The following is a 22,938-nucleotide window of genomic DNA, read 5'->3' as shown; positions in this document are numbered from 1 at the left end:
TTAGACCTGCGGTCTCTGTTATCTAATTCGTCGACTTTCTTAGTCAAGGACAGCACCAGGTGATCGAGTTTGTCAACCCTTTCCACGCATTCCAACATCTGCTTTTCCATATTGCCTATTTTTTCCAGCTTTTTATCTTTCGCTCCAAGTTTTTGATTGGTCACCAGCTTTTCATTCTTTATCTTTTGGATGTCTTTTGCAATCATCTGGAGCTGCTCTTCAATCGTAATGCCACCGGGCCCAGGATTAGCCTCGACGTCCCCTGCCAGCAACAACAGGAACCGCAAGGAATTCGACAGGTCACAGAACCACTCAAGCAAAGCGTGTGGGCACGGCAGCAAAACAAGACAAACATTACTGCTACGAAAGTATTTGCCGAACCGCTTCCTCACCTGGATGGCAAACATGAATGGATTTGACCGATGCATCTCGGCACTGCTGCCGTGCCCACTGAAGGATCCCTCGCAGAAGCAGGTCCTTAAATAGCATTCCCGTGACGTCATGGTCTTCTCCTCTGATAAAGTTGAACTGGTCGAGGGCAAGTAGCCTCTGACACCATCTGGTGTCCGACGATAAGCCCAGTCACGTCCCGGGATATCAGGTAGGCGGAACAGTTGCGTCAACGAATTCCCTGGTGAAGGTCCGGTTACAGTGAGCAGCAAACCAAGCGTAACCTGGATGGTAAACAAGAATGGATTTGACCGATGCATCTCGGCACTGCTGCCGTGCGCACTGAAGGAACCCTCGCAGAAGCAGGTCCTTAAATAGCATTCCCATGACCTCATGGTCTTCTCCTCTGATAAAGTTGAACTGGTCGAGGGCAAGTAGCCTCTGACTCCATCTGGGGTCCGACGATAAGGCCAGTCACGTCCCGGGATATCAGGTAGGCGGAACAGTTGCGTCGACGAATTCCCTGGTGAAGGTCCGGTTACAGTGAGCAGCAAACCAAGCGTAACCTGGAAGGCAAAGAAGAATGGATTTGACCAATGCATCTCGGCACTGCTGCCGCGCCCACTACCGCGTTCCATGTTGGATAGCACCTGTTTCGGCGTATCGAGTAAGATAATCTGTGACGACCATTATCCATCTATTTCCGGCAGTAGACAGTGGAAACGGACCTAAAAGGTCAATGCCAATTTGTTCGAACGGCGCTTGCGGTATCTGAACAGGATAAAGCAGTCCAGCTGGCTTGCCCGGTAGGGCTGTGCGGCGCTGGCAATCCAGGCATGTCTGTATGTAACGTTTCACGATTGACGCAAGTCTCGGCCAATAGTACTTTAGCCTAATTCTCGCCAATGTACGGTGTAGCCCAAGTGACCAGCGGTCGGCTCGTTGTGACAGGCATGTAGGACTTCGTCGCGAAGAGATGCGGGAATGACGAGTAGGTAGCTGCTGCCACTAGGTGAAAACTTCTTTTTATAGAGAATGTCGTGGCGCAAGCAAAACAAAGGAAGCCCTCTCGCGAATAACCTCGGCACGCTGCTTGTCTTTCCGTTGTAATCGAAAAGAGGAACCAGTTCTGCGTCTTCGCGTTGGTGGCGTGAAGCGGTGACAGTATCTAGCACGCCTAGAAAAGACGTGTCATCATCGTCGTGCATTGCAGTCTCAACAGGAGAAAGAGAAAGGCAGTCGGCGTCGGTGTGTCGTTTCGCTGATTTGTAGACAACCCTGAAGCCGAACTCTTGGAGCTGAAGACTCCAGCGTGCAAGCCGACCAGCTGGATCTTTTAAATTAGTCAGCCAGCAAAGTGCATGATGATCACTGACAACGGTGAAACACCGACCATACAAATATGGCCTAAATTTCAGGACGGCCACACCAGTGCGAGACATTCTTTTTCTGTAGTGGAGTAGTTTGCCTCCGTCCTTGATAGCGTCCTGCTGGCGTAAGCAATCACTCTTTCGGTACCATCTGCTGCTGTACAAGCACTGCGCCGAGGCTGACATTACTAGCGTCGGTATGCAGAATTGTACGAGCGTCGTCATCAAAGTGTGCAAGCACGGGAGGCGTCTGCAGCCGTTGCCGTAGGTCGTGAAGTGCCCATTGTTGGTCTTCATCCCAGCGAAGGGGACATTTTCTCTGGTTAGATGTGTTAATGGCCACGCGATGCGCGAAAATTCCGCAATAAAGCGTCGGTAGTAGGCGCAAAGGCCCAGGAAACGTCGCACGGCCTTTTTATCTGATGGCGTTGGGAAATTAGCAACGGCAGAGATTTGATCAGGGTCAGGTCGGACACCTTCACGACTGACAACTTCAAGTTCTTCAAAGCTAAAATGGCACTTTTCAGGTTTTAAAGTTAGACCAGCTGAGTGTATTGCTTCAAAGACGTCAATGCGTCGAAGTAAGCAACAGCCGTGCCTTTAACAATGTGTCGACGTTCGCTGGTAAAATTCGTCAGCAGGAGTTCAGCACGGCTCTCGTCTTTAGTGTCCGTGAGTGTTCCTCGAACGTGACGGAGAAAACAATAATGTCGTCGAGGTACACCAGACAAGTTTGCCATTTGAGGCCTGAGAGTACCGTGTCCATTAGTCGTTGAAACGTTGCTGGCGCAGAACACAAACCGAAGGGGAGCACCTGAAATTCATAAAGACCGTCGGGCGTCACAAAAGCGGTCTTCTCATGGTCTCGCTCATCAACTTCTATTTGCCAGTAGCCGCTTTTCAAGTCCATCGACGAAAAGTAACGTGCGTTTCGTAGCCTGTCCAGTGAATCGTCGATACGCGGCAGCGGATAAACGTCTTTCTTTGTGATCTGGTTGAGTTTTCGATAGTCGACGCAGAAGCGCAGGCCACCGTCCTTCTTTTTCACCAACACGACAGGCGATGCCCAAGGACTCTTAGATGGCCGAATAACCCCGTCCTCAGGCATCGTCTTCACTTGTGTTTGTATCGCCTCTCGCTCTTTCGGTGCTACACGACAAGAATTCTGCCGAATTGGTCTGGCGTCGGCTTCGATGACAATACGGTGCTTAGTGAGCGGTGTCTGGCTGACTCGTGACGTGGATGAAAAGCATCGATGAGCTCAAGAAGGCTGTTGCGTTCGACGGGTGACAGGGTGGGACTGATATCAACCACAGGGGCAGGCATGGTCCCGGTGGACGTCGCGTGCTCTACTGAGAGGCAGTCTTGTATTGAGGTAAATTCGTCGAAGTAAGCAACAGCCGTGCCTTTAACAATGTGTCGACGTTCCCTGGTAAAATTCGTCAGCAGGAGTTCAGCACGGCTGTCGTGTACGTTAATAACGGCCCTGGTGATGGGAACGCCCTGACTCAGTGCCAGTACGTCTATGTGTTCAGCGACGCCAGTCCCGGTGTTCAAGTTGTCGCAGATAACAGGTACGAGGGAACAGCTTCGCGGCGGAAGCGTGACGTCGTCGTCGGCGATACGTAAGCGGGGTTGCTGGTGCTCAGCGGGGTCGACGTCGTCTGAGCTCGTAGAATATGTGACGACGAGGTCACGAATATTAATCACTGCACCGTACTCTCTCAAGAAATCCATCCCCAATATAAGTTCCTTGCAGCGAATGACGAGGGTGGCGACGAAGGTTGCACCGGCGATTACTATTCTGGCTGTGCATTTTCCGATCGGGGTCATCAACTGGCCACCGGCAGTTCTGATGTTGGTCCCGGTCCACGGCATCTTCACTTTTCTCAGCCTGTTGGCCAGCTTTCGACTTATTATCTAAAAATGGGAACCAGTATCGACGAGAGCGGCCACTTGGTGACCGTCAATGCAATCGACAAGATCGGCGCTGACGGCTTCGGTTACAGGGGGTGTGGTTGGAGTCGTCGGAGTTTTAGAGTCGTCGGTCGTCGGTGATGGGGGCTCTTGGAAAGCTAGACGGTTTGCAACCTGACCCCCGGAGGTCGCTGCCTCTAGTTTCCCCGGCGTGGGCTTGGGGACCTGCGCCTAGAGGCGTCAGAAAAATCGTGACGGGTCGGTGGGGTATAGGCGTCGCTGAACCTTCCGGCCGAGAGTTTGTAGAATTTTCGTCGCAGGTACGGGCAGCATCAAACACAGGACAATTGCAGTTGGGAAACCTTGGATACTCGGCTGCGCGGTAGTGGCACGCGCGATAAAAATGCACTGCTTTGGCGCAATTAAAGCATAGCGGCCGGCGGTCAGCGGTGCGCCACAAATCAGTCTTTCGAAGCGGGAAGCCGACAGGGGATTCGCCGTAAGACCGAGGCGCAGTGATCGGCTAGAGGCGATACGGCATAGCTGGCGGCGGCTGTGACTGCCGAAAATATGGCGTCGGAGGTGCGGGGATGGCTGCGTCGCAGTGGTTGACGGTGTCAGCAGCATCGAAGTCACGGGAGATGGACGATAGACAGCTTCCGCATAGGTTAGTCGTCGCGGCACCGCCTGCCGGTCGGGCGACGAAAAGGCCTGTCGAACTTCCTGCCGAACGATATCAGCAACAGAAGCCACCGCTGGAGCCATAGGAGGAGAAATCCCGAGCTGCCGGATCTCCTCTCGCACAATCTCCCGGATGACCTCAGAGACGTGCCGCAGCTCTCAGGTAGAATTGAAGCATTCACCTTTGAGTTCGTGCGATCATATTTGCGGTACCATTGCTTTAGTGCCCGTTCTATAGGCACGTTGCAAGTGCTAGGCGGCGCCCTGTCTTTTCAACCCCTAGCCCCATCTGACGAATAGTTGCGCGAATGCGGTAGGATTACTCACGGCGTCAGCAGCTCGCGCTGGGTGTTTGGCGCCCTGTCAAACGGTAGCGATGGCGCGAAACAGCGTGCGAATATTATTTTTAACCGGGTTTCGGGAATGACAAGATCTTGACAGCTTTTTTCGTGAAAAGAATTTAGAGAAAGGAAGTCGTCTACTAGAAGTGGGGCACGTCTACGACGTGAGGAAAGTGTTGAACTCGCACTGATCGAAGTCGCTGCTATGTGTATTCCGCAAACGAAACATAACGCACCAGCGAGATGCGTGAAGCTCAGCGTAAGTTACTTCGTTATCTACGGTGTGGACGCATGAAATTATAGGTGACATTGATTCTTGAAGATCGGCGACAGCAGACAAATCCTAGCGGGGAGCTGCGATTGCCGTGCTGGCTTCGCAGGGAAGTACAAGGACGCCGCGGTAGTTTCTCTGTACATACAGGACGGCAAATGCGAATCCAGAACATCTCATCCAAGAACGTGGGGCGTACGAACGACTCGTCAGACCTACCCGAGGTATTCTGACGTTGCTCTCCCCAAACACAAATAAAGGTGAGGAACTTACTAGTTGTGTTAGACTACGCTGGGAAAATATTTTCGTCCAAGTTACTGGAAGTGCGATACTTTTATGTTGCGATTTTTCAGTGCGTGCAAAGGAGGTTCCAATAAACCACATCGTAAAAAACTTTGATCTCAACTGCCCCTTAGTTGATATGCTGGGCGCAGAAGGGTGCACACCAGCTTAGCCAGCTGCGCAAGCCCTAGCGCTGTTTGAATGGGAGAGGATTGGGATAGAGTTCCACAGCTTTACTGCAGTACAGTGTGGAAACAAACTACTTTGTTTGCTGCATATCCTGGTACGCACTGCAGGTGTCCCGTTGCTGCCATCATTGCTGTAAAAGCAAAGAATTCAGCGTTAACGCACTCGGCATAACGCCGCAACATAAATCAGCTTATGCCGTCTGACGAGTGCTATCCAGTATTGACGCCGTTCTGCTTCATACGGTCGGCTTGGAAACCTGTAAAACTTTGTTCCACGTGAGTTGGTGTACGTGCTGTTGCAGTCCACTACGCAACAGCTTGGGTTGCACTTTGGCATTGCTCAGAAAAGGCAACAGCTACGCGCGAAACAGTGCACAGACAGGCTTTCCGAACGCAAGCGGGCCGGTCGTATCCTGCTGGTTCCGCGATCGCCGCCGCGAAGGGCGCCCTAGTAGGCGCGGGAAGTACGTTCGCAACCTGCCTATAGCGGTAGCCTCCTTGGTGAGTTCGGCCACTGTCGTCGGTGGGTTCCTTACGAGTCCGGCAAACAGTTCCTCCTTCACTCGGCGCAAGGGATAGCGTAACTTCTTTTCTTCGGCCATCTCAGGGTCTGCTCTGCGGAAAAGGCGGGTCATATCTTCTGCAAACATGGCAACGCTCTCGTTTGTTTTTGATCACGGGATTCGAGCAGGCGCTGCGCGTTGTCTCTTCTGTCGCTACTAGTGAATGTGTCTAGCAGCTGGGTGCGGAAGGCATCCCATGTGGTCAAACTTCTCTCCCGCTTCACAAACCACGTCCGCGCACTGTCTTGAAGCGCAAAATAGACATTAGCCAGCTTTTGTTGGGAGCCCCAGTCATTATAACTGGCGACACGCTCCAATTGTTCCAGCCAATCTTGGACATCTTCAAAAGCGTCACCATGGAAACTTTCTGGTATCTTAGGATTCTGTAGCGTCACCTGCGATGGAGTTGCAGTAGCCATGGCGGAAGTAGGTAGACGCGTTCCTGCAGGATCCTGCAAAGGGTTGAACTCGGGTGTCAGGCCTAGCAGGCGGCGACTGTACCGGTGAACAGGAGTTTCGACGAACGCAGGTGATTCCGCGTTCGATGTGTGGCTCCGCGAAGGGGTGCCGAGCATGAAGCAATCCTACCCAGCACCTTCACCAGTGTCGCAGCCTAGTAGGAGACGGGAAAGCCAGTGTCGAGGACGTGTAAAAGCACTTTATCAGAGCAGTCAACGCGACGTCGTTGTCGTCTCTGTTTTTCTACTCACGTGCTTCTTCAACGTCGTTTTCATCGCCTGGCCCATACCCGCGGCGACCATATAGGATGTGGCAATATGTATACCGCGTGGCTGTGACTACGAGACTCGTCTTCGGTCTTCAAACCGCATCGGCCTCGCCAACAGTCTCTGTCTTCAATATAAGCAACGGACGCGTCAAATTGACTTTTAGAGGACACGGAAACAGTGCGTTTCGCAGGACTTGTAATCACATATTTTCGGCATAGAGAATTTGCTACCCACCGTGATCTCCTGGTGTTGCCATCTTCCACCGGGTGAAGTGACCTTCCAGCCGGTCCTTCTCTCTCTACTACGACGAATCTCTTTGAGAAGCTAACAATTCGTCCCCTCGGACAAACCTGCGGGGGCACCAAGGCGAGACACGTTTGGCGAAAAGTCTAGTTGGATGGCACACTGCCCGCGTCCCCGATGATGGGAAAAAGAAACTCGTGGAAAAGGGCATTCCACGCCGTTTCATTACTACCACTGCTGCCCGCCAAGGTCGTTTGACAGATGCTCCAGCTAATCCCTGGGTCATCCCAGTAACCAAGACGCGCTAGTGTGAATCAAGCGTGACCTTCCCTGTCTTTTCTGTGTGTTCAGTGAATGAAAGTGCCGGAGTGATTGTGCGTACCCTCGCCCTGAACGCGGATCCTACGGCGACTTTGGACGAAGGCATGACGGCACATTTTCATAGCCTAGGAATCTAGGGAGGACCGAGGTGATTTAAGCGCACTTTTTCGGCATCTCAGGTGTGCTTCAAGCCAGGCATGCTAGACTGTGCAGACGTAGCGTTTTCTACTCCTCATGTAGACGTTGTAAATAGAACCAGGGCTCTTCGTTCTCGATCAGAATATGTTTCTCCCTTCAACAACGTCCTTAATGTGAATGAGTCGGGTGATGGCTAGGCCCAGCTACCCCTTTTGACATACCCGACCCCAAATTCTACAACTGGCTAGAAGCAGTGACACGGATCTTGCGACGTGTTACTGTGAATTTGGTGAGTGTTTGGTTCTGCAGGCTTGGAGTGACGCCTGACACCAACGAAAGATGCCGAGAGCGGGTGGGGCTATACTAATCCAGGTACAACGAAATTAGGAAGGCCCACTAAGCTTCAACAAGACACCCCCTCCCTAAAACAGAAATTGGCCTCTCTGGTGCAGTATTGCGCCAACTCCTTCCCAAATGAGTCACTCAGTTACCCAATGGCCCTCAGTCTCCAGCAGCTGCGGAGCCCGTGACCAATGCGGCGATCATACCTGTAACGCAGCAGATGGTGCTAAGAATCTCTGGGTTCGGACAGGCCGCCAATAGAAACTGACCCTTGCAACGTTTAACATCCGAGCCCTCTCCGATGTGGATAGCTTAGGAGGACTCTTTGAGAAAATATCAGACATGGTTTGGAATATTATCGGCTTTAGTGAGATTAGAAGAACTGGTGAGGCTTACACATCGCTAAACAACGGTCGTGTCCTCTGATATAGAGGTCTCCTTGATAAAAAGCAATACGGGGTTGGATTCTTAATCCATAAGGACATAGCGGGCAACATTGACGAATTCTACAGCATCAACGAGAGAGTAGCAGTAGTCGTAACCAAATTCAATAAGAGGTATAGATTAAAGGTAGTACAAACCTACGCTCCAATGTCCATTCACTACGATGAGGAAGTAGATCAGTTTTATGAAGATATTGAATTAGTGATTAGAAAAGTGCAAACTCGGTATACAGTAGTAACGGGTGACTTTAATGCAAACGTGGGGAAAAAGCAGGCGGGTGAACAGGAAATTGGCAACTACGGCGTCGGTTCTAGAAACGCTAGAGGATAGATGCTCGTAGAATTCTCAGAAACGAATTAGCTGAGAATAATGAACACTTTTTCAGGAAGCGTAGCAACAGAAAGTAGACCTGAAAAATAGCTAATGGTGAAGCAAGAAATGAAATTGATTTCATATTTTCTGGCGATCCCAGCGCCTTGTCCGTCGTACATGTTCCTCTTTTAGTCCGCGTCTTCGTAGCGCTCTTTTCTTCAAGGATCCCAGCATAGTACAGGATGTAGAAGTGATAGGTAGGGTAATGTGAAATGATCATAGGTTAGTGAGGGCAAGGATTCACCTGAATTGGAACAGAGAAAGAGTAAAATTGGCCAAGAAAAAACAGGTCAACTTAGAGGTAGTAAGGGTAAAAGCAGACAAGTTTACGCCGATACTTGCAAACAATTATGTAGCCTTAAAACAGAGAGACGATGGTAATGACACAGAGGTAATTAATAAAGCCGTAACGAAGCTGGCTACAGAGGCAGCCATAAAAGTGCGAGGCAAGGCGCCAAGGCAACCAGTAGGCAAGCTCTCCCAAGTAGCAAAGGACCTAATAAAGAAACGACAAAGAATGAAAGTGTCCAACTCAAAAGATAAAATAGAACTCGCTGAACTGTCAAAACTGCTCAACAAAGCAAAAATAGGTGATATTGGAAATTATAACGTGAGAAAGACTGAAGAAGCCGCAATTAATGGACGCAGCATGAAATCATAGGCATAGGACAAACCAAGATGTTTGCAGTAAAGCATAAGCAGGGCAATATCATTAGCAATCTCGAAGGTATAATAAAAGACGCGGAAGAATTCTATACTGAACTGTACAGTACCCAGAGGACTCAGGAGTACTCAATTCGAAACAATAATGAACAATATACAGGAACTCCTCCTATAACTGGAGATGAGGTTAGAAAGGCCTTGCAAGGCATGAAACGAGAATGAGCGGCAGGAGAAGATGGAATAACAGTCGATTTATTCAAAGATGGAGGAGACATAATCCTAGGAAAACTGGCGGCTCTCTATACGAAGTGTCTATCGACTGCAAGGGTCCCAGGAAACTGGAAGAATGCAAACATTATACTAATCCACAATAAGGGAGACGTTAAAGAACTGAAAAATTATAGGCCCATTAGCTTACTCCCAGTATTATATAAAATCTTTACCAAAATATTCTCCTATAAAATAAGGGCAACACTAAACTTTAGTCACCCAAGGGAACAGGCTGGCTTCAGGAAAGGATACTCTACAGTGGATCGCATCCATGTCATCAATCAGGTTATCGAGAAATCTGCAGAGTATAATAAGCCTGTCTATGTGGCTTGCATAGATTACGAAAAAGCAGTTGATTCAGTAGAGATACCAGCAGTCATATTGGCATTGCGCAATCAAGGAGTACAGACCGCTTACGTAAATACTATGGAAAATATCTACAGAGATTCCACAGCCACCCTAATTCTACACAAGAAAAGTAGGAAAATACCTATAAAGAAAGGGGTCAGACAAGGAGACACAATCTCTTCAATGCTATTCACTGCATGCTTGCAATAAATATTCAAGGTAATAAACTGGGAAGGATTAGGTGTAAGGATCGACGGCGAGTACCTCAGCAACCTTCGGTTTGCCGATGACATTGTTCTATTCAGCAACCCTGCAGACGAGTTGCAACAAATGATTAAGGACCTTAACAGAGAGTGTAAGAGTGGGGTTGAAGATCAGTATGTAGAAGACAAAGATAATGATGAATGACCGGGAGAGGGAACAACAATTCAAGATCGCCAGTTAGCCTCTAGAGTATGTGAAGGAGTACGTTCACCTAGGTAAACTAATCACAGGGAACCCTGTCCATGAGAAGGATATTCACAGAAGAATAAAAATGGGTAGGCTCGCATACTGCAGACATCGTGAGATCCTGACTGGGGGCTTACCGTTATCATTGAAAAGGAAAGTATACAATCAGTGCACTTCACCGGTGCTGACATATGGGGCAGAGATTTGGAGATTGACAAAGAAGCTTGAGATCAAGTTAAGCCCCGCACAAAGAGCGATGGAACGAAGAATGCTAGGCATAACCTGAAGAGGCAGAAAGAGAGCAGCTTGGATTAAAGAGCAAACGGGTATAGACAATATTCTAATAGACATCAAGATAAAAAGGTGGCGTTGGGCAGGTCATGTAAAGCGCAGATTAGATAACCATTGGACCATTAGGGTGACAGAATGGTTACCGATTGAAGGGAAGCGCAGTAGAGGACGGCAGAAGACTAGATGGCGCGACTAAATAAGGAAATTTGCGGCTGCTAGTTGTAATTGATTGGCGCAGGACCGGGGCAATTAGAGATCGCAGGGAGTAAAGCCCCTCCATACACGTTTCCGCCGACCAGGTTAAGTACTGTCAACCTGCCCTCCTCCTCCACGCTCCTCTCCCACTCACCCCCTTAGCTTCCGGCGTCAAGCGGAACTTTCGTAGCTGCAGCTTGCTGTTCCGAGTGGAAGTGACGTTTTGTTTTTTAGCGTTGTTTACTTTCGCGTCGCTGGAGAGGCTTTAATTGCACCAGCTGCGGTTGAAACTGTGAATGCGATTCCATCCAAGAACCACCGCCTATTGTAACCAGCGATCTGCTCGTGTTCACTGCTTCGCGTCAACCTGCGACCGGTTGTGGCACGAGCGACAACGTACCGTGGAATGTAGTGCCTGGGCGCTTGGAGACCACTGCCGTTTTTCGTGCGTTTGGAAAACAGTGACCGCGAACTACTACTTCAGCGGAATACAACAGCTTGTCCCCTTTGCATTCTTCTCATGGTGACTGCCACAGCTCTGCTAAACACGCGCGGGCGTCTCACCATCGCCTAACAGCAGTCAAAGCGGAAATTCCCGCCGCGCAACTCCAGGAAGTGGAAACGCGGGAACCGGAAAATTTTAAACCGGAAATGCCGGAACCGCAAATACCGGAACCGGATTTGGTGTGAGGAGAAAAGGCGGCGCACAACAAAGGTTGTCGCTACTTAAGAAAGCGGCGGTGGCGCGTGGATGCAGGGGTTTTAGCAGGGAGAGGCCTTCGTCCTGCAGTGGACATAAATAGGCTGCTGCTGCTGCTGCTGCTGATGATGATGATGGTTTTCGGCTTTGACTCTCTAGCCTCATTTTGTGGTTATTCGGTTTAGAAAAGTAAATAAGCTAGATTGTTGATTATAAGATACATTGTGCACCTAATTGTTTTAACGATCAGGACGAAGACCGTAAAACAGAAATCGTGGATTTGAGGACAATGCTGGCAGACGAATTGTTGGTTGTCGGTGAGGAACTTGGCCTAGTGGTGCACAAAGAAATCGTTCAATCGGAAATATTAAAGATGATTTCTGGATAGGCAAGTGAGGAGGACATTGAAATTGGGTTACAACTTTTTAAGACAAGAGAGAAAGGACAGAGAGTGAAAAAAAAAGACGGGAAAGAGAATGTCGCGAGGCTTGCGCGAAGCTTGTGCACAGCGGGGCGCCCGTACACTTCTGCGAAACTTGTCTTAAATGTGCTCCATGTTGTAAAATCGTGTTCGTGGTTTTGGAACCAGAGGTTCGCGACGCCGATTAAGTGAAACAGCGCGCTGTGCAACTTGGTCACGTCGTCCCACTTGTTATGCTGGCTCACCCGTTCGTAAGATGACAACCAGTCCTCCACGTCATGATCATCGGTGCCGCTAAAGATGACAGGATCACGCTGGCGCAACACACCGGAAACGATGACCGCCGGAGGCTGTGGTGCATCTTCCTGGGTGGTTTCGTCAGGCATGGTCGCAGCAGTCGGTAGCGTCCGGTTTCGGAGTTCCAGTTTCCCAGGTAACCCAGCAGCTCCATCAAATGAAATGGGGTTTATTGCAACTCGTTAGAGGGATCGCAAGTAGCTCTTAATCACGAGTCCTAGGCCTTTGAATCAGCAGCCCGAGCTCGGGTCTCGCGCTGCAGAGGTGGCAGTCCGCACAGCGCCACCTGCATATTACCCGCTGCAATATATATATATATATATATATATACACACATATATATATATATATATATATCTATATATTAGACTTCATTTACAATTTCAATTCTCTGCACCCGTCAATCTGCTTTACGCACAACTTCTCCCAAGATAGTATTCACTTCCTCGACGTCACTCTGTCACTGAGTGGCGGTCGCATTTCCACGTCCCTATACAAAAAGCCGACAGATCGTCAGCAATATCTGCATTTTTATAGCAGCCACCCCCATCACTGCAAAACAGGCATTCCCTACTCCCAGGCCCACAGATACAGAAGAGTATGTTCCGAATCTGCGCAATTTGAGCGACACGCGGAGGAACTGAAATCTGCTCTCATATGCCAAAAATATCCTCCAAAAATAGTAGACGATGCCATTGAACGCGCCCGCAGCTTAGATCGAGTACAGATAATGGGAGAAAAGGTTAGCAATAGCAATACACAATCAGATCCGAACTTGGTCCTCGCATACACCACCGGTGCTCCGCGGGTCAATGCCATTCTCACCCGCCATTTTAATATCATGAAACAGAGCATCCGACTCGCTACTATCTTCAAGCAGCCGCCTCGGGTTGTGTATAGAAGAAACAAAAATTTAAGGGATTTGTTAGTCAGGGCGAGGACACAGAAGTCAAACACGCCCAAGGGCTGTCGACCGTGTGGGAAACCTCGTTGCAAGGTATGCCGTCACATGACAACAGCAGACACGGCTGAAGCATCGAACTCGCCCTTCGTATATAAAATTACCGAAAATCTTGACTGTGATTCCAGTAACGTCGTGTACAAAATTCGATGCGAGGTGTGTAGGCAGGAATATATCGGCCAAAGAGAGACCCCTTTTCGCCTGCGGTTTAACAATCACCGCGCGCATGTGAAAAGTCTCCCCAATTTACCCTTCTGCAGGCACGTTCGGCTGCCAGATCACTCCTTTGAACGCGTGAGCGTTGTGCTCTTGCAATCTGGTTTCCAACACACCCGTGCACGCGAGCAGAGAGAATATTTTTTCATCCATAAATTTGGAACGTACACTAAAGGAATTAATGAGAGTCCGGAGCGGCTGACGTGCCTCCGGGATATGCCGTGAAAGTGCATGGGAAACGCGAATACATGTTCTGTACTTAAAAATTGAGACGCTGTCTATTAACTGCTTGCTCACCCCTCCGCATGCGCCTCAAGGGCGCGAGCGGAAAACCAATAAATTCAGTTTCCTGGACCCTGCCACTGAAGTGGTCATTCTGAGTGACCTATTGCCCTTCTTGAAATACGCATGTGCTGACTTGATGGCAGTTGTCTGTTAAACGTTCAAAAATTGGACCACAAGGAGGCTATTTAACTCGGCTCCCTAAATCTAAGCCCATGGGCGCACTTGCTTTGCGAATCCCACGCATATATTCTTTTTTGGAACTATATTTTTTTTCGCACCGTAGCTGGACCACAGAGTTGCCGGAACGGGCCGTGCCTTGTATATGTGTACTGTGACACTGTGTTTCTTTCCACAAGTTGCCGCTCTTCTGTCTTCCTTCTGGGCCCCTTTTCTATTGTGCCCCCCGCCACCCGTTTCAACTTGCCCTCTCTCCCGCTACAACGGCAGCCCACGCACTGGTGCTGCGGAGCGACCGTTTTCTCCCTCCTTGCCTCGGGTGCACGGGAACCTAGCTGCCGCTACTTCCCGCCCCCCTCACTCTCCGACTCACGTCTCCCTCCTCCTGTGTGCTTTTTTCTTTTTCTTTCCTTTTTCTTTCTTTTTCCCTTTTTTTTCCTCACTGACCTCCTTGCTCTACATACATGTGACTCCGCCTTCCTCTTGCCCTGCATAGCTGCCAAAGGCCGCTGTAAATCTGCCAAGGCGCCGAAAATCAATCCCTGTCACAACTGTTCCTCTCGGTTTGATGTATGTAAGAACGACCGGGCACCCGGTCTGGTGTCTTCACTACCAGGGCCGAACTGCCATTTTTTTGTAAACCCTGATGAAGATCGGTCCACCGATCGAAACTGTCGACATTAAATACTTGTTCTGTTTACCTTGTAGCACCACTCAAGTTCTTTACGTTTGAAAGGTAGCCTGAAGAATCGCTCTTTGCCTACTATATATATATATATATAATATAACATAGATATTGAGGAAGAACAAGGACCATTTCTATCAACATGTATTCACTTTTACTTTCCCCTATTATTAACTCATGCTATATGTAGGGAACTTTCTTGTAAATTAGGGTGGCAATTCCGCTGCCTGGTTCCTTGTCTTTGCAGACCGAGTTAAAGCCAGACAGCCCGATCTCCACCGCTAGAGCTTCCTGCAGCCTTATTAATTTCGGCCTATTTTCAACCGTTTTGATTATCTGTGCTAGTGTCGTTCTTTCTTGCTGAAATCCTCTGCAGTTACACTGCGACACTCTAAGTCTCTTTCTGCTATTCATTCTTATTGCCGTTACCCCCTGACTTGCTACCCCCAGTCACTGCTATGTTGACTGTACTACCTAGCGCTCCTCGGAGTGTTATAGCGCTTTCGACTTCCGAAGGCATATATTCCTCATCCTCTCCTTGGACTTCTAGCTTTTTCAGCCTTTTCTCGGCTATTAACTTACACTTCCATCTTTTATCCACGTTAAGCTTAACGCTGTCTACAGTGTCCTTTAGGTCCCGAATGACATTCCTAATCTCCTCCAGAACCGAGCACATTGATTCCACCTCTGGGACTACAGCTCTCTTTTTGTGCGCCGGTGTACCTTCTTCCTCCTGGCTGTTAGTTCTACTCACCGGCTCAGCTATTGCCACACTACCGCTTTCTGCTCTCAACTCTTTGTTGACTTCCTGCATCTGATTCTTAAGTTCTTCATTTGCTTTCTTTAGTGGTACAACCTCTCTGATTAGCTGTTCTGCTCTGGCATCATTGCTTTGTTCCTGGGAGGCGATTGCCCCGTTACCTGTGACTTTCACAGTACCTTTGACTTTATCGGCCCAGGTCGCTCCCGGCTCCTTTTTCTTCTTTCTCTTCAGCTCCTGCTCCACGAAGCATACCTGCGCCTCCCGAGACCTGGAACGGATTCTTCCCCTCGATGTTGAACGCTGTCTTCATCTTGATGAGCTTCTTGAGCGTGAGCGCCTGCCGGCGCCCGGAGGGTTTGCTTTGTCGGTTGGGCCGATTCCATCTCGGTCTCCACTTCGGAGCGTCGGCTTCTTCTTACTCTTACTACATATGGTACTTGTTACCGCTGTTTGCAAGCCTTGTCACCTGTGGTGTGATCTTCACCGCAGAACTAGCATTTGGGAGAGCGAATATGATCCTCTCCTGGGTCTTACATACCACATACCCTGCACTGCACAACATCAGGTGTGGAGCAAATGTCTGATATGTGCCCAATTCTTCTACATGCGCAACATATGTCAAATTGTTTCCTGTACAGGTATCGCGTCACGAGAGTTGACCCATACTTGAAGGTGGGCACCCTGAATTCGTCGAAAAGCACAATAACCGAGCCCGTAGCTTTAATACGTTGTGCAGCAAACGCCGTTGGGTTGTATTTATGCACAATCTTTATCGTTATCGCGCTTTGACTGTCATTGAGGTTCACTCTTATATAACGCATTGACACGTAGAGTGGGGGGTCGTTTCATAAGCGCTCGCTTCATATTCCGCCTCCATGACCGGAAAGGACTTGACTCTCACATACCTTTCAGCATGATCGGAGTCCTCTTACTAACCACCACGATACCCTGTGTGAACTTGATGCAGACGATGTCTTCCTTCGCTTGGTCTGCTGTAAGTCCGGCCGCCTCGACGATCGCTTCTCCAATAGCTGTGCTATCCTTGTTAAGGTTGAGGCCTGCCTTCAGTGACAGTGACATCAGTGACAGGAACGCGAGGGGCAGCATGGGAAAGCGTGCATGATGAACAACATGCATCGCAGTCAGCTGTGGAAGAAGACGACGACGACTAACGCGGGAGCAGTCACACGAGCGCGTTCGCGCGGTTACGCCGGAGACGCCCACGCTCGACCAAGGAACGGGTGCTTAAAAGCTCTGCTCTAAAAAAATGTACGCCTACACGCTATCCCGTGAAAGGAATATACAGCGAAGCTGTAGACGAAATCTAGCGTCCGCGACCGCGTTAGCATACTTTCCGCTAGTCCTTCGACGCCGCGGTGCTTGCTGTACATGTTCGCGGCGTCCATACGCTTGCGCATAACCCGGGCTGATGCAGTAGTACGTCATTGTGACTTTTACAGTGGAGCTGTTAGAACCTCGATGGGTTTCTCTCAACGCCCGCAGCTTCGCCGAGCTGGGGGAGAGAGACCTGAGAGGGAGAGTGGGACATAGTTAGTGTGACGTCATTCTTCTTTGACAAAAACCCGCGCGCTCGCTTCGGCGGTCCTCTTTCTCGCCGTGGAACAAAATATGCGTGACTCTGCTATCGAAAGCACCAGACACCAGCGGAGCTGGGGGAAGCCCAGCAAAAGTTAAGACTTTACTGTGCGGTTTGCCACTACTTTGCTGCCCTTCCCCCAGCTCCATTGGTCTCTGGTGTTGGCGATAGCAGAACCACGCATAATTTTTTGCACAGTCCTTTCCACAATGTTGACTACGGACGCTGCCCATGCTATGCGACTGATCCTCTTGTGAATATACCCCTTGATGACTTCGTCTGATGTCGCCATCAGATCACATGGCAGAAGTGGTGCTCCTGGAGAAGCAGCACACCTTGCACGTCCCATCTCTTTGCATTATCTTCGCGATCGGGCCATGATGATGCACCGTGATTATGTCATCACGTTAAACGCCGCGCGATGGCATGATCACATCAAATGTCGCGTGATGACATCATCGCTTCCAACGTTACTTTAAGTGATGACGGCATCGTCACGTGACAATAGGCTGATGACGTAATGTGATTACGTGATCAGTTCAAACGTGACGCTACGTGACGATTTCTTCGTGAAATGTGTCAACTGATGACGTCATGCGATGCCTTTCGGAGGAGCAGCACGCTGTGCGCTGCCTGCTTGCTTGTACCGTCTACGAGATCGGCCCATATTTTTGTGTGAGCAAAGGCCTCGCACGCGGACACGAAGAATAGCGACGACATGGAGGCTAACAGGTTCGCTGTAAAACTATCTGGCAGTGTCTTGGAGCATGGGGTATGGGCCACTCGGTCTGTAGTGGTCTTCAGTGAATCTCTTTCATGTCAAATTGGGTCACTGGTAGGTGTTTTTCACCCCTCAATGAATGTCTATGACGCCAGCATGGGTAACTAGGTATGTGCCAGTGGGAATGTGCCACTCTACTATGACGAAAGAGATCCCTTCAATTTCTAGGATGCTGAGCACAGTCAAACTCACGTTACAATGGATCCTCAATGAGAGCAACCCCACGCATTAGCAGGCTACGGCACAAGGGGACTGGTGATGTGCCGCCTTTAATGAATACCTCTCACGTGAATGCTTTAGTGAGCTGCGCCAGGAATTCACGCGGTGTGTGCTGCTTTTCAGTGAATATCTCGCTAAATTGGGCCACCCCGTCAGTCGCACTTTGTGCGCGGCAAGCGAGGGAACAATCCTCGGCATTCGGAGGCACCGATGTGCCAAGCTGCTCGTCTCGGAGGCCACGCGCGAAGCTCTCTCCGGCGCCACTCGATGGGGCGTGGTGTTCAGAGAGAATCGTTACCGAGGAGCCCGGTTGGAGTAGCGCCCGTTTCTCAGCTTTCAGAGGTCACGGGCTGGTGCACGAGGCCGTGTGCGTTTCTCAAGTCGGAAGCCAGCTGCAGGCTTCGTGGTGGCACTGCTAGATGGCACTGAGTGTACATAGCGAAGACAAAACCAGGAGTCACGCTGAAGTACACGCCAGCTACATAACTCGCTTTGGTACATAAGTGTGTATTGGTTTGTCGCTAGACGCATTACCATCGACAGTCATCGTAGTACGGGTTCTTTCAGTTCTGCGATTGTTAGATATTATACGCTGTGTGTTAGCCTGCCATGAAGAACCGCCTCAAATATTTATGAGGCGCATATTCCCGCGACCTCACGCAAAATTGACAAAAAAGCAGTCTGTCGCATGGCGGCAGTTACAAACTAGGACGTATCCGAATCCTGCGCTCTCGCACATCATATATCCGGATGTATATCCTACAGACAAATGCAAAACATGTGAATCCAGAGCCACTCTGGAGCGTATATTATGGGAATGCCGAGGGATAAATAACAATAAAGAAAACGCGGCCTGTAGCAGCAGCCTTCGCACGCGCTGGGAAGCCGTGCATCTCAGCCCCGCCCTCTAAGATCAACTATGGGCCGTCCAGCGGGCCGAGGATGCCGCCAGGACCCACGAACTCCTGGCCGTCACCTAGGCGGGGCCTTTGGCCCTCCCCACCAACTCGCAGGGCACACAATAAAGTTCTTTCCTCCTCCTCCTCCTCTACCCGAGTACCCACAGCGCCTTCAATAAATATTTCAGTGGGATTACAGTTTTAACATTCAAGGCATTAGAGTCGTCACATTTCTACAATCATGCCAGTTTTACAGTCAAGCCATTACTGTCAATAGGCATTACTGATTGGGACGTTATGGGCAAATATGTGAAAGGTTGTTTACCTGACCACCCTGTATACTTCAGCCATTTGGCCATTCTTAACTCCCTTGGAAAAAAACACGTTTGACGAGAAAAAGTTTATGATTGTTACCAGCTCTATCACAGGTAATTGTCACGGTTCATTTAACTTCATTTGAATGTTCATCATGGATGCTCTCAGTTGATTTATTATATTTGCCATTTCCATGGTGTCTGTAGGTCACATGTACTCGTATATCGAGTAAGATATTTCTGTCACTCCATTGACAACATTATTACAATATATTGCGCGCGAAGTAACAAAGCAAGTCGCATAATAATATCACTATTAAAAGAGCTTGCAAATACCTCGTGCAATCATTATGCATCCATCATTACAACCTCGTAGGTACAAGGATTTTCTTCCCTGTAGCTAAGCGACGCGTTCCTTTCGTTATTCGTGCAGTGTTTTTTCGAAACACTGCTCGTAATACTGATGTTCATCATTCCTTTGCGTGCACGAAATCACCAGGCTTTGTAGGCATGTCTCAAAAGGTCTCTTTGGAATGAAAAAAATACAAGAATTTGGTGGCACTAATACATGTGATTGGTGTCCATTTATTAGTTGTGGTAAAGCTCAATGCAACGTCCGACTAATGGCGGCGTTAGATGCCGGATACTGCAGGTGTTGGTGTGCACTGACCGTATCTATCGGTACTAGCTTGACACGCGGAGTTTAACAAAGAAGGCTGACAAGAAATTATGGACCTCGCAACGATCGACGGATCTTAATCGTAACTTTAGGAGCTAAAGAAAGAGCTGTGTGGCTTAGAAGCAAACGGCGGAAGCCAAAATCCTAGCGGAGAGAACAAAGTGGAGCTTGGGAAGCCGTGTATTGCGTAGGGCTGTTAATCGGTTGTTCATTATGGTTACATAATGCGGGCCGAAACGGGGGAACTGCAGTCGGTGATAGCAGAAAATAGGTTAGGGCGAAGAATTTAAGGAATTTACAGGTATAACTAGGAATCACCTACTGCAAGAGGGGGCTAATTGAGAATTGCAGGGTCAGGCCTTCGTCCTGCAGTAGACATAAATAAACAGTGACCATAAGGGTAATGACGATTATGATTGACGGCGTAGGATGCCGAAACTGAATCACATTCGGCGTCGCCTGCGCCAAATCCACAATTAAGCCCTATTCCGTACGTAACGTGAACACAGCTTGCTTTTTGCGCAAAAAAAAAAAAGGATCAGTATGCAGCTGACTAGGCAGTTTTAAATGAAATTACGAAAATAAATTACAGTTACATTTTCAGCGAGAAAGAAAAGTACATAAGGAGTATACAGAGAAACACTCGACACGACCGGTGACTATCGACTGAACGTTATTCAAGAAAAAGTATTTTATGATAATACTTTATTTCACTACGCGTTTCTTCAAATAAGATATTTTACTTGCTTCAGGGAATACGCAACTCTACAAACCACACGTACGTGCGCTCTGCGATTCCGCGCACCTGTGCGCCAAGAGGGTAAATGTCAAGTCCGCAAATGGAACTAAATATCCTGTGATACGTTCCTTGGTGACGAATACCTAGACGATGTTTCTGTACCAGTAGTTTCATTGCGAGGTATACGCTATAATTCATGCTACTTTCCTGCCTTTCTGTTTTTTAACGCGACAGCGTTAAGGAGCTCGTGTCGCAGAAAAGCCAGTGTCGTCGGTGTCGGCGGCGTTTGCCGTGAGCGATAAATCCCAGCAGGCACTTCATGACTAAAAAACAACTTGCAAGATGGGCTGGGTGGGAATCGAACCAGGGTCTCCGGAGTGTGAGACGGAGACGTTACCACTGAGCCACGAGTTTTTTTTTTCTTTATTGCACCACTGAGCCACGAGTTCGATGCTTCAAAGCGGTACAAAAGCGCCTCTAGTGAACGCGGTGTTGCCTTAGAAACGAGCTGTTTCTAAGGCTCAGGCGTGCGTCGCTTGCTCAGGCGCACATTTCGTTGTCGCGCCGAACGCTGCGTTGCTCGACGCTCACCGCGTCCGATGCGGGGCGCGTAGTCGCTGCGCCGTAGCGCGTCTTACACCCCTTGGCGGGTCGACGGGAACGCTGTCGCGTTCCACTCTTGAAGGCGAAGCTTAAGCGTCCTCCAATTTTTATTCAAGGAGCGAAGTTAGAACTAAATAAATGGCTTCCAAAAGGTTAGGTGTGACCTTTCCAGAGGCTTTGACGCCTACTGATAGTGCAAAAAATATTTCATCAGAAACCCGCATCAAAGCGCACTATTTAGGAGCCCACTTCTTTTCAGGTTACGTTGCTTCTATAAAGGTCCCTTGAAACAGTAATAATAAAGGGAGCTCCTTTTGAGGCGTTTCTAATGGAAACAACATGAATCAGTTGCACCCTAAGCGTTTAGTGAACGTGCGAAACAGCTGCTAGGACACGCTGCCACGGACGTTTTCCTTCCCTTAGCAATTCCGTGTATTAACATTGTGCGAAGAAAGCTACCGTGTTCTTCTTCTGTTGCAGGCCGACTACCGTTGGCTACTGCCATGGATTGTGTGGTGCTTCTTCAACATTCTGTACATTTTCGTCATCGCCGTCATGCAAGTGCTGGCCGCTGTTTTTGCCTCGGTAATTTTTCTGCCTTTGATCCTGCCTTCACCCACTTTGCCTTGATCACTAACTCGTGTTGATCACCAAACACTGTGACATATCGCTTACTTGTGAGCAGACCTAGACATTCTTGCGAACACTCTCGCTCCTGCGATGTCCATGTCTGCTGAGTAGCGGCCTAAGCGTGCAAACCGATGTACGAGCCCGATCTTGGCAACATCTGCTTTCAGGTTGGTTAAACAAACAGAGAGCCGGAAAGCCAGATAAGTGTATGAGGCCCTTGCATACAAAACGCCATGCAAAATACCCGCCATTGCGAAACCATTTCTTCAATGAAATGTACAATCGATTGTCGATCAAAAGGCTGGAAGGACAGGGGCGCGTTGCGGTTTACCATGACTGGTATTTCTTTGCTTAATAGAGAATTAAGTTAGACTCTCAGCAAATGTCTCCTAAATCCGATGTTTCGAAGCGCGACAGACTACTTCTTCATGTGAGAGGACGGGAGGCGTAGCAGTAAAAAAAGAATGTCCCAAAAGCCAGGGGAACTCATACTTGAATTTTTTTTTATCTCTGGCTTTACTAAACAATAAAGTATAAGAAAACAGACGTTTTGCCACCTTTGCTGGTGGCATCTTCAGTGCACAAGTAACAACAAATGCAATACATCGTCTTTATGTATAAGAGTACCTAGACACCCGGAAGGAGGCCTCGGTTTGAAATGCATGCAGATCGATTGCGACGGCTGAATCATTATTCCACAAAATTTCTTGGGCACCATCGGTGTTGTCGTGCTAAACTGGCTACGAAAGGAACGCACGCCACATGTGCAAAGACGGAACTGGCGTGCTTTACAAAAGGACGCATGTTCTATTTCGACCATGTAGTAACGTTAGCATGGGAACACCGATAGGGCCCAAGAAAATTTGTGGAATCAAGGTTTATTCATCGCAATTGATCTGCTTGTAATTCTAACCATGGATCTCCACCGGATTCTTACGGCATACCATACATTGATAGGATGTGTTCTCTCGTTTGTTGAAATTTCTGTACTGATGATGCCACCTGCATAGCTGGCGAAACATCTATGTTTTTGCTATACTTTATTATTGAGTAGAGCCAGCGATAAAAAGCGTTAAGGTATAGGAGCAGTTATAATAAGTTATAGGGGGGGGGGGGCGGGGCTTAACTGGTGCGTAAAGATGTTCCGCAGTCCTTGGCAAGAGA

General features: G+C 48.9%; 1 protein-coding gene across 3 annotated transcripts in view; it reads left to right on the top strand.

Annotated features, from left to right (window-relative positions):
- LOC126536194 (uncharacterized) overlaps positions 1–22,938 on the top strand; it is a 288,621-nt gene that overhangs the window by 158,072 nt on the left and 107,611 nt on the right. For 2 of the 3 annotated variants that reach the window (XM_050183085.3, XM_072287425.1), the window contains exon 5: positions 21,625–21,729. The exons of the other annotated variant lie outside the window; for it this stretch is intronic. In XM_050183085.3, the coding sequence (XP_050039042.3) occupies positions 21,625–21,729 (105 nt within the window). The remainder of the gene's footprint in view (positions 1–21,624; positions 21,730–22,938) is intronic. 3 annotated transcript variants of the gene reach the window in all.

This window comes from Dermacentor andersoni, chromosome 3, assembly GCF_023375885.2.
Source record: "Dermacentor andersoni chromosome 3, qqDerAnde1_hic_scaffold, whole genome shotgun sequence".
Classification (NCBI taxonomy): domain Eukaryota; kingdom Metazoa; phylum Arthropoda; class Arachnida; order Ixodida; family Ixodidae; genus Dermacentor; species Dermacentor andersoni.
Note: the sequence above shows the minus strand (reverse complement) of the source record. Positions and strands in the feature narration are given on the sequence as shown.